The 27,313-nt window shown below is 42.4% G+C and overlaps 1 protein-coding gene across 3 annotated transcripts in view; it reads right to left on the bottom strand.

Annotated features, from left to right (window-relative positions):
• Positions 1-25,594, bottom strand: part of LOC115156781 (rab effector MyRIP) — a 55,731-nt gene extending 30,137 nt beyond the window's left edge. For all 3 annotated transcript variants that reach the window (XM_029704458.1, XM_029704460.1, XM_029704459.1), the window contains exons 1-3: positions 25,138-25,594; positions 20,504-20,684; positions 6,765-6,986 (exon numbers count right to left, since the gene is read on the bottom strand). In XM_029704458.1, coding sequence (XP_029560318.1) covers positions 6,765-6,986; positions 20,504-20,684; positions 25,138-25,240 — 506 coding nt within the window. In that variant the 5' untranslated portion in view covers positions 25,241-25,594. The remainder of the gene's footprint in view (positions 1-6,764; positions 6,987-20,503; positions 20,685-25,137) is intronic.
• Positions 25,595-27,313: the final 1,719 nt, after the last annotated feature.

Raw genomic sequence — 27,313 nt, 5'->3', positions numbered from 1 at the left:
TGGTGAGTCATGTGCCTGCTCCCAGAGCCAGGCCTCCTGCAAGTCTCCCCAGCCTGGTGAGTCCTGTGCCTGACTCCAGTACGGAGCTGCCAGAGTCGCCCGCCTGTCCGGAGCTGCCAGAGTCGCCCGCCTGTCCGGAGCTGCCAGAGTCGCCCGCCTGTCCGGAGCTGCCAGAGTCGCCCGCCTGTCCGGAGCTGCCAGAGTCGCCCGCCTGTCCGTAGCTGCCAGAGTCGCCCGCCTGTCCGGAGCTGCCAGAGTCGGTGCCCAGTCCGGGGTTGGTGGCGAGGGTCCCCGCTCCAGAGGAGCCACCGAAGTGGGCTGTGCCAGAGGTGGAGCGGGGTCTGCGTCCCTCACCGGAGTCGCCACCATGGAGAAAAGCCCAACCAGACCCTCCCCTATAGGTTCAGGTTTTGCGGCCGGAGTCCGCACCTTTGGGGGGGGGGTACTGTCACGCCCTGGCCATAGAGAGGTTTTCATTCTCTATTTTGGTTAGGCCAGGGTGTGACTAGGGCATTTTATGTTCCTTTTTCTATGTTTTGGTATTTCTTTGTTTTGGCCGTGTATGGTTCTCAATCAGGGACAGCTGTCTATCGTTGTCTCTGATTGGGAACCATACTTAGGTAGCCTTTTCCCACAGGGTTGTTTTCCGCTAATTGGGTAGGAAACCAGACTGAACTGTTGGCTGTCATTTTGTTTCTTTTGTAAAGTGGTCTATTTCTTCATTAAACTTCAAGATGAGCACTAAACACGCTGCGCCTTGGTCTACTCCATTTGATACCTGTGACAAGTACACACAAATCTAGTAAAGGAATGGAATTAAGAATGCTAATTCCTGAACACTGTCAACCAATGACACACTGAGATATACAAATAATAATGAGTATTTATTTATGATGCAAGGTTCTTTGTAGATCAGTCAGTCGGCAGTAGGCTGCACTGTCAAACGACTGTATTGTCTCTTGAACACTCTCAGCCAAAAGCCTGCTTTTCTCTGTATACTCTCAGCCAGAGGTCTTCACGGATCCAGTTGTACCCGATACCCGAGAGGGTCCGGATTCAGAATTCTAAATAATGTCACAGGTCTGGGTCGGATCTGATATGATTGTCACGGGTCTCCTTATGTGTAATTTGAAATGACTTGTCCGGAAGGACCCATATAGATCTGAACCCGACTGCTGCAGTAAAGAGAGAGAGAAAATGTGTTACATTTATGCTGCTGCTCTTTGCTTTTCACAAGAGTGTGTAGCTTGTTGTTGTTGTTGGCCAATCATAAGTGAACAAAGCGGCAATAGGCTACTGTCATAGAGCCTCCTTGTGGGGCAAAAGTTAGGAGATATCTAATCAATGGAAGATGGAATTAAAATGACGGAGTTAAAAGTTAAATGAGAAGGATAGTCTACAATGACCAAGAGCCAACAGCCTGCTGCTTCATATCCTGAATGGAGTTGTTATTTGTAACTATGAGAAAGTGCATGCACTACAGCCTTTTCTGCTGCTTCCCTCATTTGGATCGGACCGGGTCTGGATCTGAACAGGTCTACACGGAATGGGTCTAGTGTTCCTCGGGTTCTTTCGGAACGGGTCTCTATGTAAAAATTAAAAATAAATTATGCATTTCGGGTCCGGCTGGGAAAGCCCCAGGTCTACTTTGTGAACAGGTCCAACTTTTTTGACATGTGAAGACCTCTACTCTCAGCTAATTAGGCTACCCTTCACCTGTTGCTTCCTGAACCCAGTCAGCCAATGACACACTGTCTCTTGAACACTCTCAGCCAATAGGCTGCTTTCCGCTGTACACTCACACAATCAGACTTCACCTGCTGCCTCATATAGACTTAGTCAATGAACGGCGTACCCCTGTACACTCTCAGCCAATGTCCTGCTTTCCCCTGTACACTCTCAGACAATCAAACTTCACATATTACTCCCAGCCAACCGTTGCCCGGGTTGACTCACTTACAGAAGTCCCGTTTATACCTGGTAACATGAGACCTTTGTTCTGATTGTGCCCACATTTTTAAACAGGTGTAGATAATCAAAAGACAGGTTGTGATCAGATCGAGATCAGATCTTCGTGCCTACCTCCGGAGGTAGTCAGATACACACTTGTTCTGGATATCTTACAAGTGTATATGAATCTGGACAGTGAATTCCATAAATCATCATTAGACTGGCGTTAAGGCAGCGCTAGTGTCAAACGCACACTCTTTGGCAATTTCTTCTTGTAAAAGCCAGCAATCCGCTATTTTACAACATTTGCACCAGAGTTGGTAATTTATCTGTCTAACATCAACTCCATTGCGCTGAGGTTGGAGGGGTGGAAATATTTGAGGTGTAACATGCGCCAATATGCCAATTTCAGTCAGCACAACTAGACCGACCAAAAGCTGGTTTTAGCAGTAACGCAATTGTTTAAGGCATTGATTTTGCCAACGGAGGCTCACACAGTAGCCTTATCAGTAGCCTACATCCCCAATGTTTTATGAAAATATCACGAACAGCAAAGCAGTCAACAGAAATTCCCCTTTTTAATTTATATTGGACATATATACATGCATACACTGTATATTTGTCCAGATTCTGTGAAACGTTTGGACTCATTTGCGCGATGCCCATTGCATGAAGGGTGTCAGTGACCATAGGAACCCTGATTAGGAGCATCCATTTATTTAACTAAAAAGACTGATATTGTTTTTTGTTTATTATCTTCAACTTTACTCTGAGGGACGTAACTGTCAAATCGCGGGAATTTCGATTGCTGTCCATGCTGCTGAATCCGCTTGTAGGCTGTTAATTTACAAAGTCACTATTGGCCATATCAACAGCGATGGTAGGCTATAGATATACAATTGGGAGCACAATAACAGTGAGTGGACATTTCCTTTTTCTCTTTACATTGGATATTTTTCCAGCTCCTGTGAAAATGTTGGATGTGCGTAAAACTCTCCATAATCTATGTTGTCTTAATATTATATGCCCATGGGGCGCAATTATGGTTCCTGTAGCCTAACTCTATTTAGACATACTGTGTCTTATTTAAAACAAGTAGCTTTTTTGTTTTATTAGAATTTGATTTGAATTATTCACTGTCTTTTTAGGTCTTATCAATGGTGACTTATCTTGCTTTTTGGCAATGTTTGGCCCAAGGCTCATGATGCGTTTTATAGTTGGCCTACATAAGTGCGAATGCTATGTTTAACAATATATTTCCATGTTAAAGCCATGCAATTACTTAGAACAATGTGGACTGTTCAATATATTAAGAAAATATGGGATAGCCTCACATTTTGGCATTTTGTTTATGTAGGCTATTTAACAAACTAGGCTATAATGGACTAACATTCGAATTGGAGTTGGAGAATTGGAGAAGCAACCACATATTTAGCCAGGGTAGGACCAGGACATCTGGTCACAATGCGGACACAGAGGACAGATAAGAGACACATTTTAGTACCATGTGTAGACGCATGTCTGAAAATGTTGGCACAATCAGAATGTGGACAAGATCAGGACACAGAACCCATGTTAGCGCCAGGTATAAACAAGGCCAGAGAGATGCTGGACAAGTCAACCAGGGCAACAAGCATAGCCTACACAGATCTTCTACATCCTGCCTCGTTGAACAGACTCACTAAGGCATGAAAGCACCACCTGTAGTGCAGCTGCTAGTCTCTCATGACAGACAAAATCGACTTACTGGCCAGACCATGCAAGATTTGATTCTGGGTGCCAAAATTATGCACCTGCATTAATTTGATTACTCTGTTGTCGCAGATATTTTTCCTGTGCAGCAGGAAATTTAAATTGTAATGTATTTTGAGATTTAAAAAGGCTTCTAAAGTTTGTAATTTCCACTTTAAAATGTCAAAACATTTATCAACCCCTACAAAAATGTCCATGAATTATAATCTACATGATAATTCACATTTCCTGTTGTTGAAGTAATATTTTCCTGCTGTGAGAAACTGGTCAAATTAAAGTAGAACTGTACATATGTAGAGGCGTTGAGTTCTGGAGGAGCACCAATCCACTTCAGCCACAGTTGATGCATTAAATACAGTTGGTCCACAGAGAATCAGAAGTGTTCGACATCTTCAGAGTGCAGTAGCCAATTGTGAGGATGAGATCCTCAACTCTAAAAGGCAGAGACATTTTCCCGATATTTACAGTACATTCAGAAGGTATTTACACCCCTTGACTTTTTCCACATTTTGTATTTTTACAGCCTGAATTTAAAATGGATTAAATTGAGATGGTTTGTCATAGGCCTACACACAATACCCCATAATGTCAATGTAGAATCATGTTTTTAGAAATGTACATTTTTTTTATTAAAAATTAAAAGGTTAAATGTCTTGAGTGAATAAGCATTCAACCCCTTTGTTGTTGCAATACTAAATATGTTCAGGAGTAAAAATGTGCTTAACTAGTCACATAATAAGTTGCATGGACAAACTCTGTGTCCAATAATAACTAATCTCTGTACCCCACACATACAATTATTTGTAAGGTTCCTCAGTCGAGCAGTGAATTTAAAACACAGATTCAACCACAAAGACCAGGCAGGATTTCCAATGCCTCGCAAATGAAGCAGACATTGAAAATCCCTTTGCGGATGGTGAATTTATTAGTTACACTTTGGATGGTGTATCAATACACCCACTCACTACAAAGATACAGGCGTCCTTCCTTGTTGCTGGAGAGGAAGGAAATTGTTCAGGGATTTCACCATGAGGCCAATGGTGACTTTAAAACAGTTACAGAGTTTAATGGCTGTGATAGAAAACTGAAGATGGATCAATATAATTGTAGTTACTCCACAATACTAACCTAAATGACAGACTGAAAAGAAAGAAGCCTGTACAGAATAAAAATATTCTAAAACATACATCCTGTTTGCAACAAGGCACTAAAGTAATACTGCAAAAAATGTGGCAAAGCAGTTCCCTTTTTGTCTTGAATACAGAGTGTTATGTTTGGGGCAAATACAATACAACACATTACTGAGTACCACTCTCCATTTTTTCAAACTTAGTCGTGGCTGCATCACGTTATGTGTATGCTTGTAATCGTTAAGAACTGGGGAGTTTTTCAGGATAAAAAATACACTTTTTTATTCTAGAGGAAAATCTGGTTCAGTCTGCATTCCACTAGACACTGGGAGATTCACCTTAATTCACTTTTCAATAACCAAATGTACACTTGAATTTCTTATCAAGAAGACAGTGAATGTTCCCGAGTTACAGTGTTTACTTAAATCTACTTGAAAATCTATGGCATGACCTGAAAATGGTTGTCTAGCAATGACCAACAACTAATTTGACAAAGCTTGAAGAATTTTGATAAGAATAATGGACAAATGTTGCAAAATCCAGGTGTGGAAGCTCTTAGAGACTTACCCAGAAAGACTCACTGCCAAAGGTGCTTCTACAAAGTATTGACTCAGGGATGTGAATACTTATGTAAATTAGATATTTCTGTATTTTATTTTCAATCAATTTGCTAAAATTACTAAAAACATTTTTTCACTTTGTTATTATGGGGTATATGGTGTGTGATGGGTAAAAAAAATATATTTAATCAATTTTGAATTCAGGCTGTAACACAACAAAATGTGGAATAAATCAAGGGGTATGAATATTTTCTGAAGGTATCTATGAGTGTCTGATACACAGTGTGAATACGGGCCTATATCATAAGCTATAATATTACAAAAGAGACCAACCATTGGCTTAGTATTTACAATATCTAGATGAGCTTGTCTTAAGATATTTACTGTATGCAAAGCAGCATGAGATCATGAATAATAAATGAGGTTAATGAGTGTTTCAACACAACACAGAGGTTGTGGTCCCTGTGGACTGATGTGATTTAACCTAACCATTACTGGACAACCCAGGGTAAGCTCCATTAACTGGTTAACATTAATATGCACATAATAGCTTACACATAGTGCTACATGACCACATAGTGCTGCATGACCACAACATGTCTTGAACAGAATGAAAGATCAAATCAATGGGGAGAAGTGTGGCTTTAAAACCTTTACCAAAGATCAGTGTTACCTAAAGCGTGTGCCTCTAGGCCTACACGGGCGATAAACTTAGTAAATGTGTGAGTGGTGGTTGCCGTGTTGAGGTGCGACAGTGTGTGTGCATGTACAGTATGTGCCATAGTGAATATAAACTAAGCTGACACAGGCGGTGTACATTCTAGACATTTTACATTTTAGTCATTTAGCAGACGCTCTTATCCAGAGCGACTTTCATACATTATTTTTTTCTCTGTACTGGTCTCCCGTGGGAAACTAACCCACAACCCTGGCGTTGCAAACACCGTGCTCTACCAACTGAGCCACACAGGTGTCACAAACAGTGACGTCTGAGAGAGGAGACTGTGGAGATATCCATGTGTTTATGACAGTGTGGCTACCTGACATTAGTACTAAATACATGTTAGTCACTGAGGTCGAAGGCTCAACACAAGCTCACACAGCGGATGAAGACTGTCACTGTCATTCACCATTGGCAAATAGGCTAGCTATACGGTATACAAAATGCACACACACATAGACACACCCACACACATAGACACACCCACACACATTGACACACCCAAACACGTAGACACACCCACACACATGGATAGTTCTCTGACAGTCTTCTCTTCCATCTCCAATCTACCATCCTACTACACCTCCTTCCACCCCTCCATCCCCGCTTATACCTGTACACAGAATCACACATTCCTCCATCCCCACTGACCTGCCCTTCTGACACGCCGAGCAAACCCAGGCTTTGTCCTTCTTGCTGTAGGAGCGGCAGGTCTTGCAGACGTTGTACTTGCAGTCCAGACACGTGCGCTTGGGGTTGACCAGGAAGGTGAAGGGAGAGCAGCAGCGGATGCAGCAGCGCTCGTTGAAGCGATGCTGCCGAGAGAGCAGGGAGCAGCGACTACCCTCCTCGTCCAGCTCCTGCTTCAGCTCACTGAGGGAGGATGATGGGGAGGGGGGGGGGGGGGGGTTAGGGGGAAGAGAGGATGAGGGGAGAGAGGATGAGTGAGAGGGGGAGGGTGATTTCCACCAACTGAAGTTATCTATTAGGGGAAAAAAATGAATAATAGTGTAAAATTATCAGCTGTACAGGAAGACTTGTGTAAGGGACAAATTGTAGAGGAGGAAGTTCTTGAGGGCTGGATGGCATACCAGTTGAAGTATATTAAACCTTTTATAGTCTACTCAATGATACATTATTAGCATGTTTTAACCACTCCTATAAAAATTGTCAACTATCAGGTACTCAGCAAGGTTCCGTTTTGGGACCACTATTGTTTTCACTATATACTTTACCTCTTGGTGATGTTATTCAGAAACATAATGTTAACTTTCACTGATATGCGGATGACACACAGCTGTACATTTCGATGAAACATGGTAAAGCCCCAAAATTGCCCTTGCTGGAAGCCTGTGTTTCAGACATAAGGAAGTGGATGGCTGCAAATGTTCTACTTTTAAACTCAGACAAAACAGAGATGTTTGTTCTAGGTCCCAAGAAACAAAGAGATCTTCTGTTAAATCTGACAATTAATCTTGATGGTTGTACAGTCGTCTCAAATAAAACTGTGAAGGACATCGGCGTTACTCTGGACCCTGATCTCTCTTTTGACGAACATATCAAGACTGTTTCAAGGACAGCTTTTTTCCATCTACTTAACATTTCAAAAATCTGAAACTTTCTGTCCAAAAATGATGCAGAAAAATTTATCCATGCTTTTGTCACTTCTAGGTTAGACTACTGCAATGCTCTACTTTCCGGCTACCTGGATAAAGCACTAAATAAACTTCAGTTGGTGCTAAACACGGCTACTAGAATCTTGACTAGAACCAAAACATTTGATCATATTACTCCAGTGCTAGCCTCTTTACACTGGCATCCTGTTAAGGCAAGGGCTGATTTCATGGTTCTACTGCTAACCTACAAAGCATTACATGGGCTTGCTCCTACCTATCTTTCCGATTTGGTCCTGCCGTACATACGTACGCTACGGTCACAAGATGCAGGCCTCCTTATTGTCCCTAGAATTTCTAAGCCAACAGCTGGAGGCAGGGCTTTCTCCTATAGAGCTCCATTTTTATGGAATGGTCTGCCTACCCATGTGAGAGACGCCGACTCGGGCTCAACCTTTAAGTCTTTATTGAAGACTCATCTCTTCAGTAGGTCCTATGATTGAGTGTAGTCTGGCCCAGGAGTGTGAAGGTGAACGGAAAGGCACTGGAGCAACGAACTGCCCTTGCTGTCTCTGCCTGGCCGGTTCCCCTCTCTCCACTGGGAATCTCTGCCTCTAACCCTATTATAGGGGCTGAGTCACTGGCTTACTGGTGCTCTTCCATGCCGTCCCTAGGAGGGGAGTGTCAGTTGAGTGGGTGAGCGCCCCCCCTTGGGTTGTGCCGTGGCGGAGATCTTTGTGGGCTATACTCGGCCTTGTCTCAGGATGGTAAGTTGGTGGTTGAAGATATCCCTCTAGTGGTGTGGGGGCTGTGCTTTGGCAAAGTGGGTGGGGCTATATCCTGCCTGTTTGGCCCTGTCCGGGGGTACCGGCGGATGGGGCCACAGTGTCTCCTGACCCCTCCTGTCTCAGCCTCCAGTATTTATGCTGCAGAAGCACAGTTCCCACTCAGCCCAGTCAAAACTGTTCGCTGCTCTGGCACCCCAATGGTGGAACAAGCTCCCTCACGACGCCAGGACAGCGGAGTCAATCACCACCTTCCAGAGACACCTGAAACCCCACCTCTTTAAGGAATACCTGGGATAGGATTAAGTAATCCTTCTTTGATTTGATTTGAGAAGGTCTGATTTCACTATGACTGAAAAAGAAACCAGGTAGTAAGTATAAAGATGCAGTCTATCTAAAAAACTGGAGGCCCCTTACACTTGAGTGCTGTGATGCAAAAATCCTAGCAAAGGTGTTGTTGAATATTATTCATCCTGATTAGACATGTTTTTTTAAATGAACGATACATTGGAGATAAATAAGACAAGTACTTAAAACAATAGAACACTATACAAAATCTACGAAACCAGATATGGTATTCATGGAAGATTTTGAAAAGGTATGATAAAGTAATTTTGATAAAGTATGACTAGAATTGATATATACAGTAAATGCTTGGACTATTTTAATTTTGGTGAATCTCTTATACAATAGGTTAAAGTTATGTATAGAACTCCAGGTGTAAAATAGTAAATAATGGCTATTTCTCAGAAAGTATTAAACTGTCAAAAGGAGTAAAACAAGGTTGTACACTCTCTGCATATCTATTTATTGTGGCCATCAAAATGTTAGCTATTAAAATCCGATCCAACAATAATATAGAAGGGCTAGAAATCCAGGGCTTAAAAACAAAGGTGTCATTTTATGCTAACGATGTAATTAAGTTTCCTCTTAAATCTGCAATCTGGATCCCTGCACAGCCTCATAGAGGATTTAGATCATGTTTCTAACCTCTCTGGATTACAACCCAACTATGATAAGTATACCATATTACATATTAAGTTGCAAAAAAATACAACACTTACATTACCGTGTAGTTAACCAATAAAATGGTCTGATGATGAAGTGGACATACATGGTATTCATATCCCTAAAGAAATAAAGGAACTACCTTACTCTGCTTATCTTAATCGGTGCACGGTCAAAATGGAAGTAAGCATATGCCGATTAAAACACCTGGTTTTCTGAGCAATCTTTTTAATTATTAGGACATGTAAACACCTTAATTGGTGTTCCAGCGGTGTACTTCATCTGTGCATGTGCTAGCACCGGCCAAGTGGTAGAACGTTTATTTTGATTGGCTATTTTATTTTCTGCCATCATGTAGCCTGATTTCAGATGTGTCCACGTAAACAGTATTACTAGGGAATCACTCTTCTTGCAAAGCATGTAAACATTTTAATTGAACTATTATATTAATCAGACTATCTACAATAATCACATTATTGTGTGCATGTAACCATACTCATTGATGAGGGACTAGTCTGATGAACTGATAACTGACAAAATGTTTTAATAAAATCAAACCAAAAATGTTTTTGTCACATGCGCCGAATAGTAGACCTTACCGTGAAATGCTTACATACAAGCCCTTAACCAACAATGCAGTTCAAAAAAGAGTTAAGAATATATTTACCAAATAAACGAAAGTAAAAAATTATAAAAAATGAACACAAAAAAATGAAGACGCTATGTACAGGGGGTGCCGGTACCGAGTCAATGTGCGGGGGAACAGGTTAGTCGAGATATTTTGTACTTCCTCTGACACTGCCTAGTATATAGGTCCTGGATGGCAGGAAGCTTGGCCGCAGTGATGTACTGGGCCGTACGCACTACCCTCTGTAGAGCCATATGGTCAGATGCTGAGCAGTTACCATACCAGGTGGTGATGCAACCATTCAGGATACTCTCAATGGTGCAGCTGTAGAACTGTTTGAGGATCTGAGGACCCACGCCAAATCTTTTCGGTCTCCTGAGGGGGAAAAGGTGTTGTCATGCCCTCTTCACGACTGTCTTGGTGTGTTTGGACCATGATAGTTCGTTGGTGATGTGGACATCAAGGAACTTGAAACTCTCGACCCGCTCCACTACAGCCCCATCGATGTCAATGGGGGTCTGTTAGACCCGCCTTTTCCTGTGGTCCACGATCAGCTCCTTTGTGTTGCTCACATTGAGGGAGAGGTTGTTGTCCTAGCACCACACTGCCAGGCCTCTGACCTCCTCCCTATAGGCTGTCTCAATGTTGTCGGTAATCAGGCCTACCACTGTTGTGTCATCAGCAAACGTAATTATGTTGTTAGAGTCATGTTTTGCCATGCAGTCGAGGGTGAAAAGGGAGTACAGGAGGGGACTGAGCATGCACCCTTGAGGGGCTCCAGTGTTGAGGATCAGCGTGGCAGACGTGTTGTTACCTATCCTTACCACCTGTGGAGTCCAGTCAGGAAGTTCAGGGACCAGTTGCAGAGGGAGGTGTTTAGTCCCAGGGTCTTTAGCTTAGTGATGAGCTTTGTGACACTATGGTGTTGAACGCTGAGCTGTAGTCAATGAACAGTATTCTCGCATAGGTGTTCCTTTTGTCCAGGTGGGAAAGGGCAGTGTGGAGTGCAATTAAGATTGCATCATCTGTGGATCTGTTGGGATGGTATGCGAATTGGAGTGGGTCTAGGGTATCCGGGATGATGCTGTTGATGTGAGCCATGACCAGCCTTTCAATGTACTTCATGGCTACCGACGTGATTGCTATGGGGCAGTAAGCATTTAGGCAGGTTACCTTCGCTTCCTTGGGCACAGGGACTATGGTGGTCTGCTTGAAACATGTAGGTATTACAGACTCGGTCAGAGAGAGTTTAAAATGTCAGTGAAGACACTTGCCAGTTGGTCTGCGCATGCTTTGAGTACACGTCCTGGTAATCCGTTTGGCTCTGCGGCTTTGTGAATGTTGTTTGGTTTTAAAGGTCTTGCTCACATCGACTACCGAGAGCGTTATCACACAGTCGTCCGGAACAGCTGGTGCTCTCATGCATGCTTCAGTGTTGCTTGTCTCGAAGCGAGCATAAAAGGCATTTAGCTCGACTGGTAGCTCGTGTCACTGGGCAGTTTGCGGCTGGGTTTCCTTTTGTAATCCGCAATGGTTTTCAAGACCTGCGACATCCGACGAGCATCAGAGCCGGTGTAGTAGGATTCAATCTTAATCCTGTATTCACGCTTTGCCTGTTTGATGGTTCATCTGAGGGGGTAGCGGAATTTCTTATAAGGCTCCGGATTAGTGTCCCACTCCTTGAAAGCGGCAGTTCTAGCATTCAGCTCGATGCGGATGTTGCCTGGTATCCATGGCTTCTGGTTGGGATATGTATTTATGGTCCCTGTGGGGACGACATCAATGCACTTTTTGATGAAGCTGATGACTAAGGTGGTATACTCCTCAATGCCATTGGATGAATCCTGGAACATATTCCAGTCTTTGCTAGCAAAACAATCCTGTAGCGTAGCATCCGCATCATCTGACCACTTCCGTATTGAGCGAGTGAGTCACTGGTACTGCTTTAGTTTTTGCTTGTAATCAGGAATCAGGAGGATAGAATTATGGTCAGATTTGTCAAATGGAGGGCGAGGGAGAGCTTTGAATGATTCTCTGTGTGTGGAGTAAAGGTTGTCTAGAGTTTTTTTTACTCTGGTTGCACATGGGACATGCTGGTAGAAATTAGGTACAACGGATTTAAGTTTGCCTGCATTAAAGTCCCCGGGCACTTAGAGCACCGCTTCTGGATGAGCATTTTCTTGTATGCTTATGGCCTTATACAGCTCGTTGAGTGCGATCTTAGTGCCAGCATAGGTTTGTGGTGGTAAATAGATGGCTACAAATAATATAGATGCAAATTCTCTTGGTAGATAGTGTGGTCTACAGCTTCCCATAAGATACTCTACCTGAAGCGAACAATATCTTGAGACTTCTTTAATATTAAACATCGAGCACCAGCTGTTATTGACAAATAGACACACCCCCCCCCCTCGTCTTACCAGACGTAGCTTCTCTGTCCTGCCGATGCATGGAAAATCCCACCAGCTCTATATTATCCATGTCTTCGTTCAGCCATGGCTCGGTGAAACATAAGATATTACAGTTTTTAATGTCCCGTTGGTAGGATAGTCTTGATTGTATATCATCCATTTTATTTTCCAATGATTGCACGTTGACCAATGGAACGGATGGTAGTGACTAACCACTAGGCTACCTGCCACCCCCAATGACGGGGATTTGGGCCCGTTTCCGAGAAAGCAGTATATCCTTCGCATCTGACTCGTTAAAGTAAAAATCTTCATCCAGTTCGAGGTGAGTAATCACTGTTCTGATGTCCAGAAGTTATTTTCGGTCACATGGTGGCGTAGCAGAAAGATTGGAATGCTGTGAAGTAAGAGGTCAATTCAAATCCCAGGGGTGGACATATGGAATAATAATTACTTTATAAATTAACATGCAAAATGTAATCATGTGTGTTAAATATGTAAGCTGAAAACACTATGTTAAAAGCATTGTTTGTGTGTGTATGAGTGAGCCTAACCTTGCCAACAAACAAAGAGCTGTGAATGGATCGGTGGTTCACCAATTAGAGCCTTGATGGGCTCAGCCACAGTAACAAGGGGTGATGTATAATGATGAAACAATAATTTTTTTGTAGAATGTTTCTTTGGGACTATCCCGATGACTGATACATAGGAATACTAGTATTTAATAAAATGTATGCACTCTACTGTAAGTCGCTCTGGATAAGAGCGTCTGCTAAATGACTAAAATGTAAAATGTTAATGTTCTTGCAACATTCTCATGAAATGTGTCTAGAACATTAATATCTTATAATTTGAGAACATGGCAACCATGTTCTGTGTATGTCTGGTGGGACGTTGAATGAATATTCTCCTAACCCTCAGAAAACTGGACATATGAATGTTCTTGCAACATTCCCATGAAACGTGTCTAAAACATTCATATTTTATCCGGACATGGCAACCATGTTCTGTGTATGTTTGATGGATCATTAATGGAATATTCTCCGAACCCTCAGAAAACTGGACATATGAATGTTCTTGCAACCTTCCCATGAAACGTGTCTAGAACGTTAATATCTTATATTCTGAGAACATGGCAACCATGTTGGCACTCTTTTACCAGGTACTGCAGGAATGTGAGAATAGAATGGCAACCACCTCAGTAGTATTGGGTAACATAAAACTCAGCAAAAAAAGAAACGTCCCTTTTTCAGGACCCTGTCTTTCAAAGATAATTCGTAAAAATGAAAATAACTTCACAGATCTTCATTGTAAATCGTTTAAACACTGTTCCCCATGCTTGTTCAATGATCCATAAACAATTAATGAACATGCACCTGTGGAACAGTCGTTAAGACACCAACAGCTTACAGACGGTAGGCAATTAAGGTCACAGTTATGAAAACTTAGGACACTAAAGAGGCCTTTCTACTGACTCTGAAAAACACCAAAAGAAAGATGCCCAGGGTCCCTGCTCATCTGTGTGAACGTGCCTGAGGCATGAGGATTGCAGATGTGGCCAGGGCAATAAATTGCAATGTCCGTACTGTGAGACGCCTAAGACAGTGCTACAGGGAGACAGGGCGGACAGCTGATCGTCCTCGCAGTGGCAGACCACGTGTAACAACACCTGCACAGGATCGGTACATCCGAACATCACACCTGCGGGACAGGTACAGGATGGCAACAACAACTGCACGAGTTACACCAGGAATGCACAATCCCTCCATTAGTGCTCAGACTGTCCGCAATAGGCTGAAAGAGGCTGGACTGAGGGCTTGTAGGCCTGTTGTAAGGTAGGTCCTCACCAGACATCACCGGCAACAATGTCGCTTATGGGCACAAACCCACCATCTCTAGACCAGACAAGACTGGCATAAAGTGCTCTTCATTGACGAGTCGCGGTTTTGTCTCACCAGGGGTGATGGTCGGATTTGAGTTTATCGTCGAAGGAATGGGCATTACACCGAGGCTTGTACTCTGGAGTGGGATCGATTTGGAGGTGGAGGGTCCGTCATGGTCTGGGGCGGTGTGTCACAGCATCATCGGACTGAACTTGTTGTCATTGCAGGCAATCTCAACACTGTGCGTTACAGGGAAGACATCCTCCTCCCTCATGTAGTACCCTTCCTGCAGGCTCATCCTGACATGACCCTCCAGCATGACAATGCCACCAGCCATACTGCTCGTTCTGTGCGTGATTTCCTGCAAGACAGGAATGTCAGTGTTCTGCCATGGCCAGCGAAGAGCCCAGATCTCAGTCCCATTGAGCACGTCTGGGACCTGTTGAATCGGAGGGTGAGGGCTAGGGCCATTCCCCCCAGAAATGTCCGGGAACTTGCAGGTGCCTTGGTGGAAGAGTGGGGTAACATCTCACAGCAAGAACTGGCAAATCTAGTGCAGTCCATGAGTAGATGCACTGCAGTACTTAATGCAGCTGGTGGCCACACCAGATACTGACTGTTACTTTTTTGACCCCCCCTCCCCCTTTGTTCCGGGACACATTATTCCATTTCTGTTAGTCACATGTCTGTAGAACTTGTTCAGTTTATGTCTCAGTTGTTGAGTCATGTTATGTTCATAGAAATATTTACACAAGTTTGCTGAAAATAAACACAGTTGACAGTGAGAGGTCATTTCTTTTTTTGCTGAGGTTATATAGTTTCTCGCTCTTAACTCGGATCTCTGAGACCACACTGAGTGTGATGTGTCTTCCAGTGCCTCTGGGCTCTCACTCATCCCTATATGGTATTGTGTGATGCTCCTGCGTGTCAAAGGAGAAATTGAAAAGCAGCATGCATAGAGCCAACAGCAAGCACTTGGGGACAGATGGGTAGAGAGAGAGAGAGAGAGAGAGAGAGAGAGAGAGAGAGAGAGAGAGAGAGAGAGAGAGAGAGAGAGAGAGAGAGAGAGAGAGAGAGAGAGAGAGAGAGAGAGAGAGAGAGAGAGAGAGAGAGAGAGAGAGAGAAAAAGCCTTAGCCCAGGTACACTAGCTTAATGAAATGAGTTTAGCCTCTTGATGCAATAACAACTGAAAAGAGTGGGGTGTGAGTGGTGTGTGTGTGTGTGTGCAGTAAACAAATTATAGCTCAATGTCATTAAGCCATTGAGTCATTAATAGACAGTAACTAAAGTACCAGTCAAAAGTTTGGACACACCTACTCATTCCATGGGTTTTCTTTATTTTTTACTATTTTCTACATTGTAGAATAATAGAGAAGACATCAAAACTATGAAATAACACATATGGAATCATGTAGTAACCAAAGTAGCCTCCATTTGCCTTGATGACAGCTCTTGGCATTCTCTCAACCAGCTTCATGAGGTAGTCACCTGGAATGCATTTCAATTAACAGCTGTGCCTTGTTAAAAGTTTTGGCCAATATTATTTCCTTCTTAATGCATTTGAGCCAATTAGTTGTGTTGTGACAAGGTAGGGGTGGTATACAGAAGATAGCCCTATTTGGTAAAAGACCAAGTCCATATTATGGCAAGAACAGCTCAAATAAGCAAAGAGAAACAACAGTCCATCATTACTTTTTACCTTTATTTAACTAGGCAAGTCAGTTAAGAACAAATTCTTATTTTGAATGACAGCTTAGGAACAGTGGGTTAACCTGCCTTGTTCAGGGGTGGAACGACAGATTTTGACCTTATCAGCTCGGGGATTCGATCTTGCAACCTTTCAGTAACTAGTCCAACGCTCTAACCACTAGGCTACTTGCTACTTGCATGAAGGTCTGTTAATCCCTGAAATTTCAAGAACTTTGAAAGTTTCTTCAAGTGCAGTCGCAAAAACCATCAAGTGCTTTGTGAAACTGGCTCTCATGAGGACCGCCACAGGAAAAGAAGACCCAGAGTTATCTCTGCTGCAGAGGATAAGTTCATTAGAGTTAACTGCAGCTCAGATTGTAGACCTTATTATTGCTTCATAGAGTTCAAGTAACAGACACATCTCAACATCAACTGTTCAGAGGAGACTACATGAATCAGGCCTTCATGGTCGAATTGCTGCAAAGAAACCACTTCTAAAGGACACCAATAAAAGAAGGAACTTGCTTGGGCCAAGAAACAATGGACATTAGACTGGTGGAAATCTGTCCTTTGGATCCGATGAGTCCAAATTTCAGATTTTTGTTTCCAACTGCCATGTCTTTGTGAGACGCAGAGTAGGGGAACGGAGGATCTGTGCATGTGTGGTTCCCTCCGGGAAGCATGGCGAAGGAGGTGTGATGGAGTGTGGGTGCTTTGCTGGTGACACTGTCTGTGATTTATTTAGAATTCAAGTCACAGTTAACCAGCATTGCTACCACAGCATTTTGCAGCGATACGCCATCCCATCTGGTTTGCGCTTATTTATTTTATTTTATTTTACCTTTATTTAACCAGGTAGGCCAGTTGAGAACTAATTTTCATTTACAACTGTGACCTGGCCAAGATAAAGCAAAGCAGTGTGACAAAAACAACAACACAGAGTTACACATGGGATAAACAAACATACAGTCAATAACACAATAGAAAAATCTTTATACAGTGTGTGCAAATGCAGTAAGATTAGGGAGGTAAGGCAATAAATAGGCCATAGTGGCGAAGTAATTACAATTTAGCATTAACACTGGAGTGATAGCTGTGCAGATGACGATATGCAAGTAGAGATACTGGGGTGCAAAAGCGCAAAAAAATAACAATATGGGGATGAGGTAGTTGGGTGGGCTATTTACAGATGGGCTGTGTACAGGTGCATTGATCAGTTAGCTGCTCTGACAGCTGATGCTTAAAGTTAGTGAGGGAGATATAACCAGCTTAGTGGGACTATCATTTGTTTTTCAACAGGACAATTACCCAAAACACACCTCCAGGTTGCATAAGGGCTATTTGACCAAGTTGGAGGTTGATGGAGTGCTGCATCAGATGACCTGGCATCCACAATCATCCGACCTCAACCAAATTGAAATGGTTTGGGATGAGTTGGACCACAGTGTGAAGGAAAATCAGCCAACAAGTGCTCAGCATATGTGGGAACTCCTTCAAGACTGTTGGAAAAGCATTCCTCATGAATCTGGTTGTGAGAAGGCCAAGTGTACAAGTGTACAAAGCTGTCATTAAGGCAAAGGGTGGCTACTTTGAAGGTTTCTAAAATATAAAATACGTTTTGAATTGTTTAACACTTGTTTGGTTACTACATGATTCCATATGTGTTATTTCATAGTTTTGATGTCTTCACTATTATTCTACAATGTAGAAAATAGTAAATATAAAGAAAAACCCTTGAATGAGTAGGTGTGTCCAAACTTTTGACTGGTACTGTATATCACCAGCATTTGATTAAAACAGGATCACAGGATCTGACGCTAACTAAACTATCCAGTGTCTTATCTCTGAAACTACCTATAAATCAATGAAATTATGCTTAATAATCAATATGATGATGAATACAGCTGAAGTTCAACCAAGCCACACTTCAGGAAACCAGCAGTGCATTATGCTGTGTTGAAACTGCACCATCAAGCTCACCCAATCTCCCCAGCCTGGCTGTACAAATCCAGACATAAATGGAAAACAACAAGATTAGTTGATGGTAAGCGCCTGCCCTGTTTACTACAATCAAACACAGCAGCAGCAGCTAAACTCACTTCCTAATCACTGGGGAAGTGAAGGGTAAAACATCTGGTTGGAAGATAGAGCGGTGAAGGCCGCCAACAAGAGTATGCTGGATATGCGAAGGTTGTACAGTTGTGATATAAACTAAGTGAAGCCTTGGTCTTTACAAACTGGTCATCCTCTTGTCAGTTGCCACTATCTTGAGATCAGTCAAGTAGGAATGAAAAAAGGTTCAGCTTAAGCTAAACCTAGTTAGAGTCTCCAAGGACTGAGCACACACTCCTTATGCGGTTTATAAATTCCAGGTTGTAGCGACAGCACATCTCTACTACTCTCAGTCAAGTGGATCAAGCCTCCATGGTAGCTACATCTCCATAAAGTTGATACGTACCTTATTGCACTGAGTGTCGCAATAGATCACGAGTGAATGCTGGCCAGACACCAAAGATTCAGGCCAAGACTTTGATTAGTCCAAAACAATCTAATAATCTTGGCCAAATCCCCATATTTCAGTTACCACTGATTCAACAACAGCCTCGTGAACCAGCCTGGTTGCGTGATAGGTCACCATTTTAACACAGCTATCAGACTGGTTCTGCGAGGCTAGATCAACTCTGTGCCCATTAAGACAGAATAACTCACTGTGGTTTTCAACAGGGAGAGATACAATCGCAGAGAGAGAGAGAGAGAGAGAGAGAGAGAGAGAGAGAGAGAGAGAGAGAGAGAGAGAGAGAGAGAGAGAGAGAGAGAGAGAGAGAGAGAGAGAGAGAGAACTGTCCCTGAATGTTCTGGAGCATAATAGAGAGATAGGACTGAAGTGATGACATTCTAATGTTATTTTAACCCTCTAAAGGGCATAACTCAGACCATGAATCCATTAACAGATGCATTTAATTAATTGCGATTGTGGGTATTCAGAACCAACCAAGGACACCTCTTAGTTTCATTCAGTTAGTACCCAATTATCACAAACAGCACACTGTGGTCTTGACGCTTGTATCTAAGGACCTTCAATAGCTGTCAATGGAATTCATACACCCCTACCTAATTGTGCAAATCTGAAAGGACTGGTAATGACTGGATGGGTATAAGCAATATAGTACTGTACAGTAATGACTCTATTTCCCCCCTGATATGCCATATTGATTATCACTATCCTATCCTCTCAGATCTCCCCAGGTCCCTTGGGGGTTTGGGATTGGGCCTATACCAGTTTCCATGGTGATTTAGGCAGGAGGTGAGTCATAGTCAAACAGGAAAGGGCAGGCTCTTCCTGTCTCTTGTTTTGGAGACACAGTGGGCCAGAGGCAGGATGGGAAATCTCCTGTGATATCCAATGCCTGGACTCCAGCCACCCAAGTCATAGACTGTTCTCTCTGCTACCGCACGGCAAACAACAAGTCTGGAACCAACAGGAGCCTAAAGAGCTTCTACCCCCAAGACATAAGACTGCTAAATAGTTAGTTAAATAGTTAGTCCGGGTAGCTATTGGTTATCTGCATTGACCCTTTTTGCACTAACTCTTTTGACTCATCACATACGCTGCTGTTACTGTTTGTTATCTATCTTGTTTCCTAGTCACTTTGTCCCTACCTACAGTATATGTACATACCTACAGTACCAGTCAAACGTTTGAACACACCTACTCATTCAAGGGTTTTTCTTTATTTTTTACTATTTTCTACATAGTAGAATAAGAGTGAAGACATAAAAACTATGAAATAACACATATGAAATCCATGTAGTAACCAAAAAAAGTGGGGCGGCAGGTAGCCTAGTGGTTAGAGCGTTGGACTAGCAACCAAAAGGTTGCAAGATTGAATCCCCGAGCTGACAAGGTAAAAATCTGTCATTCTGCCCCTGAACAAGGCAGTTAACCCACTGTTCCTAGGCCATTATTGAAAATAAGAATTTGTTCTTAACTGACTTGCCTAGTTAAATAAAGGTAAAAAACAAATCAAAATTGATTTTATATTTGAGATTCTTCGAAGTAGCCACCCTTTGCCTTGATGACAGATTTGCACACTCTCTATTTTTCTATTTTTTTCTCTCTGTGTTGTTGGGAAGGACCAGTAAATCAGCATTTCACTGTTAGTTTACACCTGTTGTTTACGAAGCATGTGACAAATACAGTATGATTTGATTTGACCTAGATGGAAATCTGTGATCCTCCATAACCCATAGCAAGTCCCAACAAGTTGACTACTTTAGAATAGTGAAAGCCTTCAATGGCACTACCCATGCTAAAACAGGCTTTGTGGCAAGTGTGCCCTCCATCCAACTCTATGGTCCAACGGTCCAAACTCACCTGAGGCGCTCGTCCTCTTTCTTCCGGAGCCTCATGTCCCGCTGCACCACTTGTAGAACGTGCTCTGCCTCATCGTCCGTCAGTCCCGACATGTCCAGCTTCCGCCTCATGGCTGACTCAGGTACCACAGTCAATCCAACACCCTGCCCCAATCTGTTGTCTCCACTGAGCTCAGGACAGACTGTAAGGGGATGACAGACATTGGGAAAAGGTCAAAGGATGACGTTTCTCCTAGATTATGATATAAGGACAGTTTAGGTTGTTTCTTCTAATGGTTAAGGTTTGGATTTGAGAGGGTTAAGTTTGTCTTAAGTGTGTGCCTAACGTAGATCAACATAGCACAACAGAGAACTATGCTCAGTGTCGTCTCCTCCTTCAGCAAAGTCGTTTTCAGTGAGCACACGCTTTGAAAAAGGGTTCTAAAAAGGGTTATTTGCGGAGGAATAGGGTTCTACCAAGAACCGTTTTCGTCTGAAGAACCCTTTTTGATAAACAATGGTTCATTGTAAAACAATGGTTCATTGTAAAACAATGGTTCATTGTAAGGCAAAGGGTTCTATCTAAAACCTTTAACATTCTATGTTTCTTTCTTTTAAATAGTGCCTGAGCATTAGTGTTGACCTAAGTAATTAAACTTTAAAATCAGGAGTTTGAATAATCTGATCAATTTAAAAAGATATGTGTGAGAATGTTTTAAAATGTATATGGAAATATTGTGAATGTATCTGGTATTCCCTTAATCACTTTACATTTACAGTACTGACAATTTATATTGTTGCCATGATTTCTGTCTTTCAAATGAGTATTTTCTGTGATTTTATTGAGCAGAGAATAGGTGAATAGAAGGGAGTATGAGTGAACCAGCAGTGTCCCCATGGGGACAAACCCAAATAACCATATATGGTTCTACTTTGCACCTTTTTTCAAAGAGTGTATCACACACCTCACTGCTGTATCACTAACAACTAGCTACATCAAGATTAAACTAAAACAGATATACTGTTGAAGTGAATGTGAAATGTCAGAATAATAGTAGAGAATTATTTATTTCAGCTTTTATTTCTTTTATCACATTCTCAGAAGTTTACATACACTCAATTACTATTTGGTAGCATTGCCTTTAAATTGTTTAACTTGGGTCAAACATTTTGGGTAGCCTTCCACAAGCCTCCCACAATAAGTTGGGTGAATTTTGGCCCAATCCTCCTGACAGAGCTGGTGTAACTGAGTCAGGTTTGTAGGCCTCCTTGCTCGCACACACTTTTTCAGTTCTGCCCGCACATTTTCTACAGGTTTGAGGTCAGGGCTTTGTGATGTCCACTCCAATATCTTGACTTTGTTGTCCTTAAGCCATTTTGCCACAACTTTGGAAGTAAGCTTTGGGTCATTGTCCATTTGGAAGACACATTGGCGACCAAGCTTTAACTTCCTGACTGATGCCTTAAGATGTTGCTTCAATATATCCACATATTTTTTCTCCCTCATGATGCCATCTATTTTGTGAAGTGCACCAGTCCCTCCTGCAGCAAAGTACCCCCACAACATGATGCTGCCCCCCCCCCCCCCCTCCCAGGCTTCACGGTTGGGATGGCTTGCAAGCCTCCCCCTTTTTCCTCCAAACATAACAATGGTCATTATGGCCAAACAGTTAGATTTTTGTTTCATCAGACCAGAGGACATTTCTCCAAAAAGTACAATCTTTGTCCCCATGTGCAGATGCAAACCGTAGTCTGGCTTTTTTTTATGGCGGTTTTGGAGCAGTGGCTTCTTCCTTGCTGAGCGGCCTTTCAGGTTATGTCGATATAGGACTCGTTTTACTGTGGATATAGATACTTTTGTACTTATTTCCTCCAGCATCTTCATAATGTCCTTTGCTGTTGTTCTGGGATTGATTTTCACTTTTCGCACCAAAGTACGTTCATCTCTAGGAGACAGAACGCGTCTCCTTCCTGAGCGGTATGATGGCTTCGTGGTCCCATGGTGTTTAAACTTGTGTACTATTGTTTGTACAGATGAACGTGGTACCTTCAGGCGTTTGGAAATTGCTCCCAAGGATGAACCAGACTTGTGGAGGTCAACAATTTATTTTCTGAGGTCTTGGCTGATTTCTTTAGATTTTCCCATGATGTCAAGCAAAGAGGCACTGAGTTTGAAGGTAGGCCTTGAAATACATCCACAGGTACACCTCCAATTGACTCAAATTATGTCAATTTGCCTATCAGAAACTTCTAAAGCCATGACATAATTTTCTGGAATTTTCTAAGCTGTTTAAAGGCACACTCAACTTAGTGTATGTAAACTTCTGACACACTGGAATTGTGATAGAGTGAATTATAAGTGAAATAATCTGTCTGTAAACAATTGTTGGAAAAATGACTTGTGTCATGCACAAAGTAGATGTCCTAACTGACTTGCCAAAACTATAGTTTGTTAGCAAGAAATTTGTGGAGTGGTTGAAAGACGAGTTTTAATGACTCCAACCTAAATGTATGTAAATGTTCTACTTCAACTGTACAAATTAAACCTTTTTTACTTTAAAGGTCTAATGAAATTCTGAGTCTGTGTTGATTTCACAATATAGAGCATGCTCCAGGAATGAATACATGGTGGCTCTGCAGTGTTTTGTCAGTGTGGGAGCTTTCTGGTATGCAGGTCAGGTAGAAAGACCTTCCTATCCAATCCTTACATAGCATAATTTGTCTTCCTGTGTACAAACAATGCAGCAAGAGAGCCATAAGCATTTCGAAATGCACACTTATTTACAAAGTGTTATAAAAATGATCTCCTTTTACAGAAGACTGAATTGTAATTAGTCCCTTTTCACTTAGCAATGAGATGCCTTTACTTGAGTGAATGAATATAACCTAATCATCCATAAATTAAATATAACTGTAGGCTCTGACTCTCTCTTAAATCAAGATATCATTGTCTAGGTTGGTTCCAAGTCCTTCATTTCCTCCAAGACAAAAGACAAATCATGGCTGGTATTTTGTGTGTACGGGAAACACAAAACTAAATATTTAAGATGAACAATGATGAATGAAAAGCTCAACTAACGCTCTGTGCTGAAAAACAAGACTGAACACAAGATTACAAGTGTGACTGATTGAAAGAAAACATGGGTGAGCTACACTGTGCTAGATACTTGTACTCTCAGATTGAACAACAACATTGAGCTGTCTGACTCTTCAGGAGCAGCCAAATACCCACCAGACCTGGGTTCAAACACAATTTGAAAACCTTCAAATACTTTTAGCGTTTGCTTCAGCCTGCCTGAAGTGCCAGATTGGTGGGTTTTGCACTTTTGCAACTGTTGCATTTGATCCATTGCACCGGGCAAGGTCAATCAAGCCTAGATAAAGTATTTGAAATGATTTGAAATAGTATTTGAACCCAGGTACGACACCTATCACTGCCTTGTTAATAACTCCTGATTAAGGTACTAACTACAGCAGGTGATTAGGACTGCTCTCAGCACAGCAGCACCCTAAACCCCATGGTGAGAGAACACACATTTCAATCGGCTAAGCCACAACAATCAAGCCGTTTTGTAAGGAGAATTAGTACTCATGACCTGAATTACATTTCCCAAGTAATAATTTTTCTCTCATTCTGACTCACAGAACAACATTTAAAACAACGTTAACTGTATATGAACTAGAGGACAATCAGGACAGTCAGACCCGAACCCGAATGGAGCCAACGACAACCAGACCTAGACCCGACCCGTACCCTAATGGGTCTGGGTCTAGACCAGACCCGATTGGACCCGAGTGAGAAAAAAAAAGAACATCAGCCAAGTTGCCATTCTGGTAAACAAATAGGTTTTTATATGTTGGCTTGGCCTTCTATAAATCAATAAATTCACCTTATTAGTGTAAAATAAATATGCTATAGGTTATGCAGAGCTGTGGTCGGGTCCATTCGGATCTATTAGTTGTAGTTGACTCGAGACCCGATGGCAATCAAACAGACCCGACCCGGACCTGAGGGAAAAGTTTGCATTTTTGGACCCGGACTCGCTTAGGTCCTGGGACGGGTCTGGGTATCCAGGTTCAGGTGGACCCGTGAAGACCTCTAATACCGTATGTCAGAAGTCCCAGAAGAGATTCAACTGTGTGTGTGTGTGTGTGTGTGTGTGTGTGTGTGTGTGTGTGTGTGTGTGTGTGTGTGTGTGTGTGTGTGCGTGTAGGCAGTCCAAAAGCTGATGTCTCACTCCAACTCTGACATAATAGCGTATAATAACTGATTTACAATCTGTTGAGCTGATGTGAGGAGGAACACAGGAGTCCCTATTCCTGGAGTTAACAGCAAACATTGCCTGCATCTGTACAATCCTGTTAATTAATTCAGTATCTCTTTTGGAGGGGGGTGGGGGGGGGACGAGAACGAGAGAGATTGAATGTACATTTGTGATTAATTCGTTATTATACCAGTACTACCTTGTGATGATAGTGATGAACAGTGAAATCCAATTCATATTAATGAATCGGCTACTACTATTAGGATATTCTGCTTCATCAGTCGTATAGTACTACTATAACTTTGACGGGGTGTAATAATAACATTTTAATTTGTCACTAAAAACGTAGCTTATATCGAAACATTAAAATGTAGAAAAATAAGTAACTCACCGGGTCCGTGTCCTAGTCTTCTTCTTCTCAGTTCCACACCGGTACAGTAAGCAAATCCCGGTCTCTGGCCAGATGTTGTGCAAGTCAGCTGTCGTGCGCGCATTAACACGATTTATAAAAAAACAGAAACACTCTAGCCTACATGATCATATCCGTGTAAGTCAAGTCCATTTCATTCCCATTTCATGTTAGTCTCTTCAGAATTTCGACTGACTTTTTAGGCAACTCATGCATAAAGCTAGTAACCTATGTTTCAGTCTCTGTACAGTACGGAAAGGGCGGCATCTGGGCTACTAACAAGCGCAGTTGAAGTTGCAAACACCTGCTGGCGAAAGAGCCTATCAGACCGCGACATATAAACCGTTATTTTACTGTTTGGAATAAACGCGGCACAGTAGGCTAAACTGTAAATTAATTTGTACAGCCCGTCAGTAATATAACAAAGACTATGCCACAGTAGTTCATTTCATCGACAAAAGTTAATATAATTGAGCAATACATTTAACATGAAATGTTTTTAACTGAATGAGAATAAAGTCATTATATTCTAAGCTTCCATCATCTATTTCTAAGGAGCAACTATAGCTGGATTTTGAGGTTAACTTTTCATTGAACAAAGTTTAACACTCCATAATCACATTGGCCCACTAAACCTGAAATGCTATGAAATAATACACTTGTAAATACAAATTTGTTCATGGGCACATTTTAGCACATTTTTAATGTAAGTCATGAGCAACCGAACGCTCTCTGAAGCTTTTATCCTGGGATCCCTTTCCCATTCAGATAGCCTTGCTCCTCATACCCTTACTGAACCCAACCAGAAAACAATGCATTCTATACACGTGTCAGCCCAGCATGAAAAAAAAGAGAGAAAAACAGGTACTCAACTGCAAGAGATGGTGAAATAAATACAAACTAATAACCAGGAAACTCCACAGCCTGTGACTATATCCCAGAAAAAGAAAAGCAAGCTCCTGCTGGAACAGTGAACAGTCACACAGTGAGGTTTCCTGGGGTAAGGAGGCTTTTTGTAGCCTGGTCCCAGATCTGTTTGCGCTGTCTTGCCAACGTGAATGGTCATTAGTGAGACACAGATCTGAGTCCAGGCTTTTTGAGGGAGCCAGTAAAGGGATTCTTTGGAGAATTAAGCTGGACTAATGATTGCTTCATGTGAAACCCCAGTCACATGAGGATCCAGTCAGCTGGGGCTGCTGCCAAGGCTATGGTGTGGTGTGGTGTGGTGTGGTGTGGTGTGGGAGGGCAAAGTTCTCTGGGGGCCTCTGCTGCTCCATGGCACGTCTCTAATCTCTGATGCTTGTAGTAGACTCGGTATCAGAGCGCAGAATCCCACCTAATCACACTATTCACCATATACTGCACTAAGTAGTACACTATACAGGTAGTTGAATTGAATTGAGAGAGAGAGGAATGGTGAGAGAACTGGGAAGTGGGTGTGTTGCATGCATGGGTGCATGAGTGTGCGAAATGCATTTGTGCGTTGTGCTTGCGCATGTGCGCCCGTGTGATAAAAGTACAAAAGGGAGTTGAGTGTGTAGCAGGTTGTAGTGTATCAGTATGGAGCAGGCTGTGTGGCTGCTGGGCGTCCTGTGTCTGCAGGTCTGTCTGCTCTCCACCACAGCCCTCCCTGACCAGACAGACGAACAGCAGCCTTACAAACCAACCAAGCCATGGTAAGACATTCCAATCCTCTGTTCTTTACTGGTCAGAATGAACTGTGTTCTTCTACCCACAGAGTTAAATAGAACACTAATATAAATGTTTCTCCATGGGTCTACCAACCTTTGGGGTCGGGGAACATTGTGAGTCAGTGAGGGTTTGTCCACTAAGGTCACAAATAAAGTAATCAGTACGGTACATGTTTTAGGCAAATTTACTCTTATCTTCAAAGTACATCATGTCACGTCCTGACCAGTGAAAGAGGTCATTTGCCATAGTCGAGTGGTCAGGGCGTGGCAGGGGGGTTTGTTTTGTAAGTATTTCGGGTTTTCTGTTTCGATGTGGGTTTGTTCTAGTTATCATTTTCTATGTGTTGGTTTTCATGTTCGGCCGGGTATGGTTTCCAATCAGAGGCAGTTGTCTTTCGTTGTCTCTGATTGGAAGCCATACTTAGGCAGCCTGTTTTTCCTTTGGGGTTGTGGGTAGTTGTTTTCCA

The sequence above is a fragment of the Salmo trutta genome, chromosome 21 (genome assembly GCF_901001165.1).
Source record: "Salmo trutta chromosome 21, fSalTru1.1, whole genome shotgun sequence".
In the NCBI taxonomy this organism is placed as follows: domain Eukaryota; kingdom Metazoa; phylum Chordata; class Actinopteri; order Salmoniformes; family Salmonidae; genus Salmo; species Salmo trutta.
Note: the sequence above shows the minus strand (reverse complement) of the source record. Positions and strands in the feature narration are given on the sequence as shown.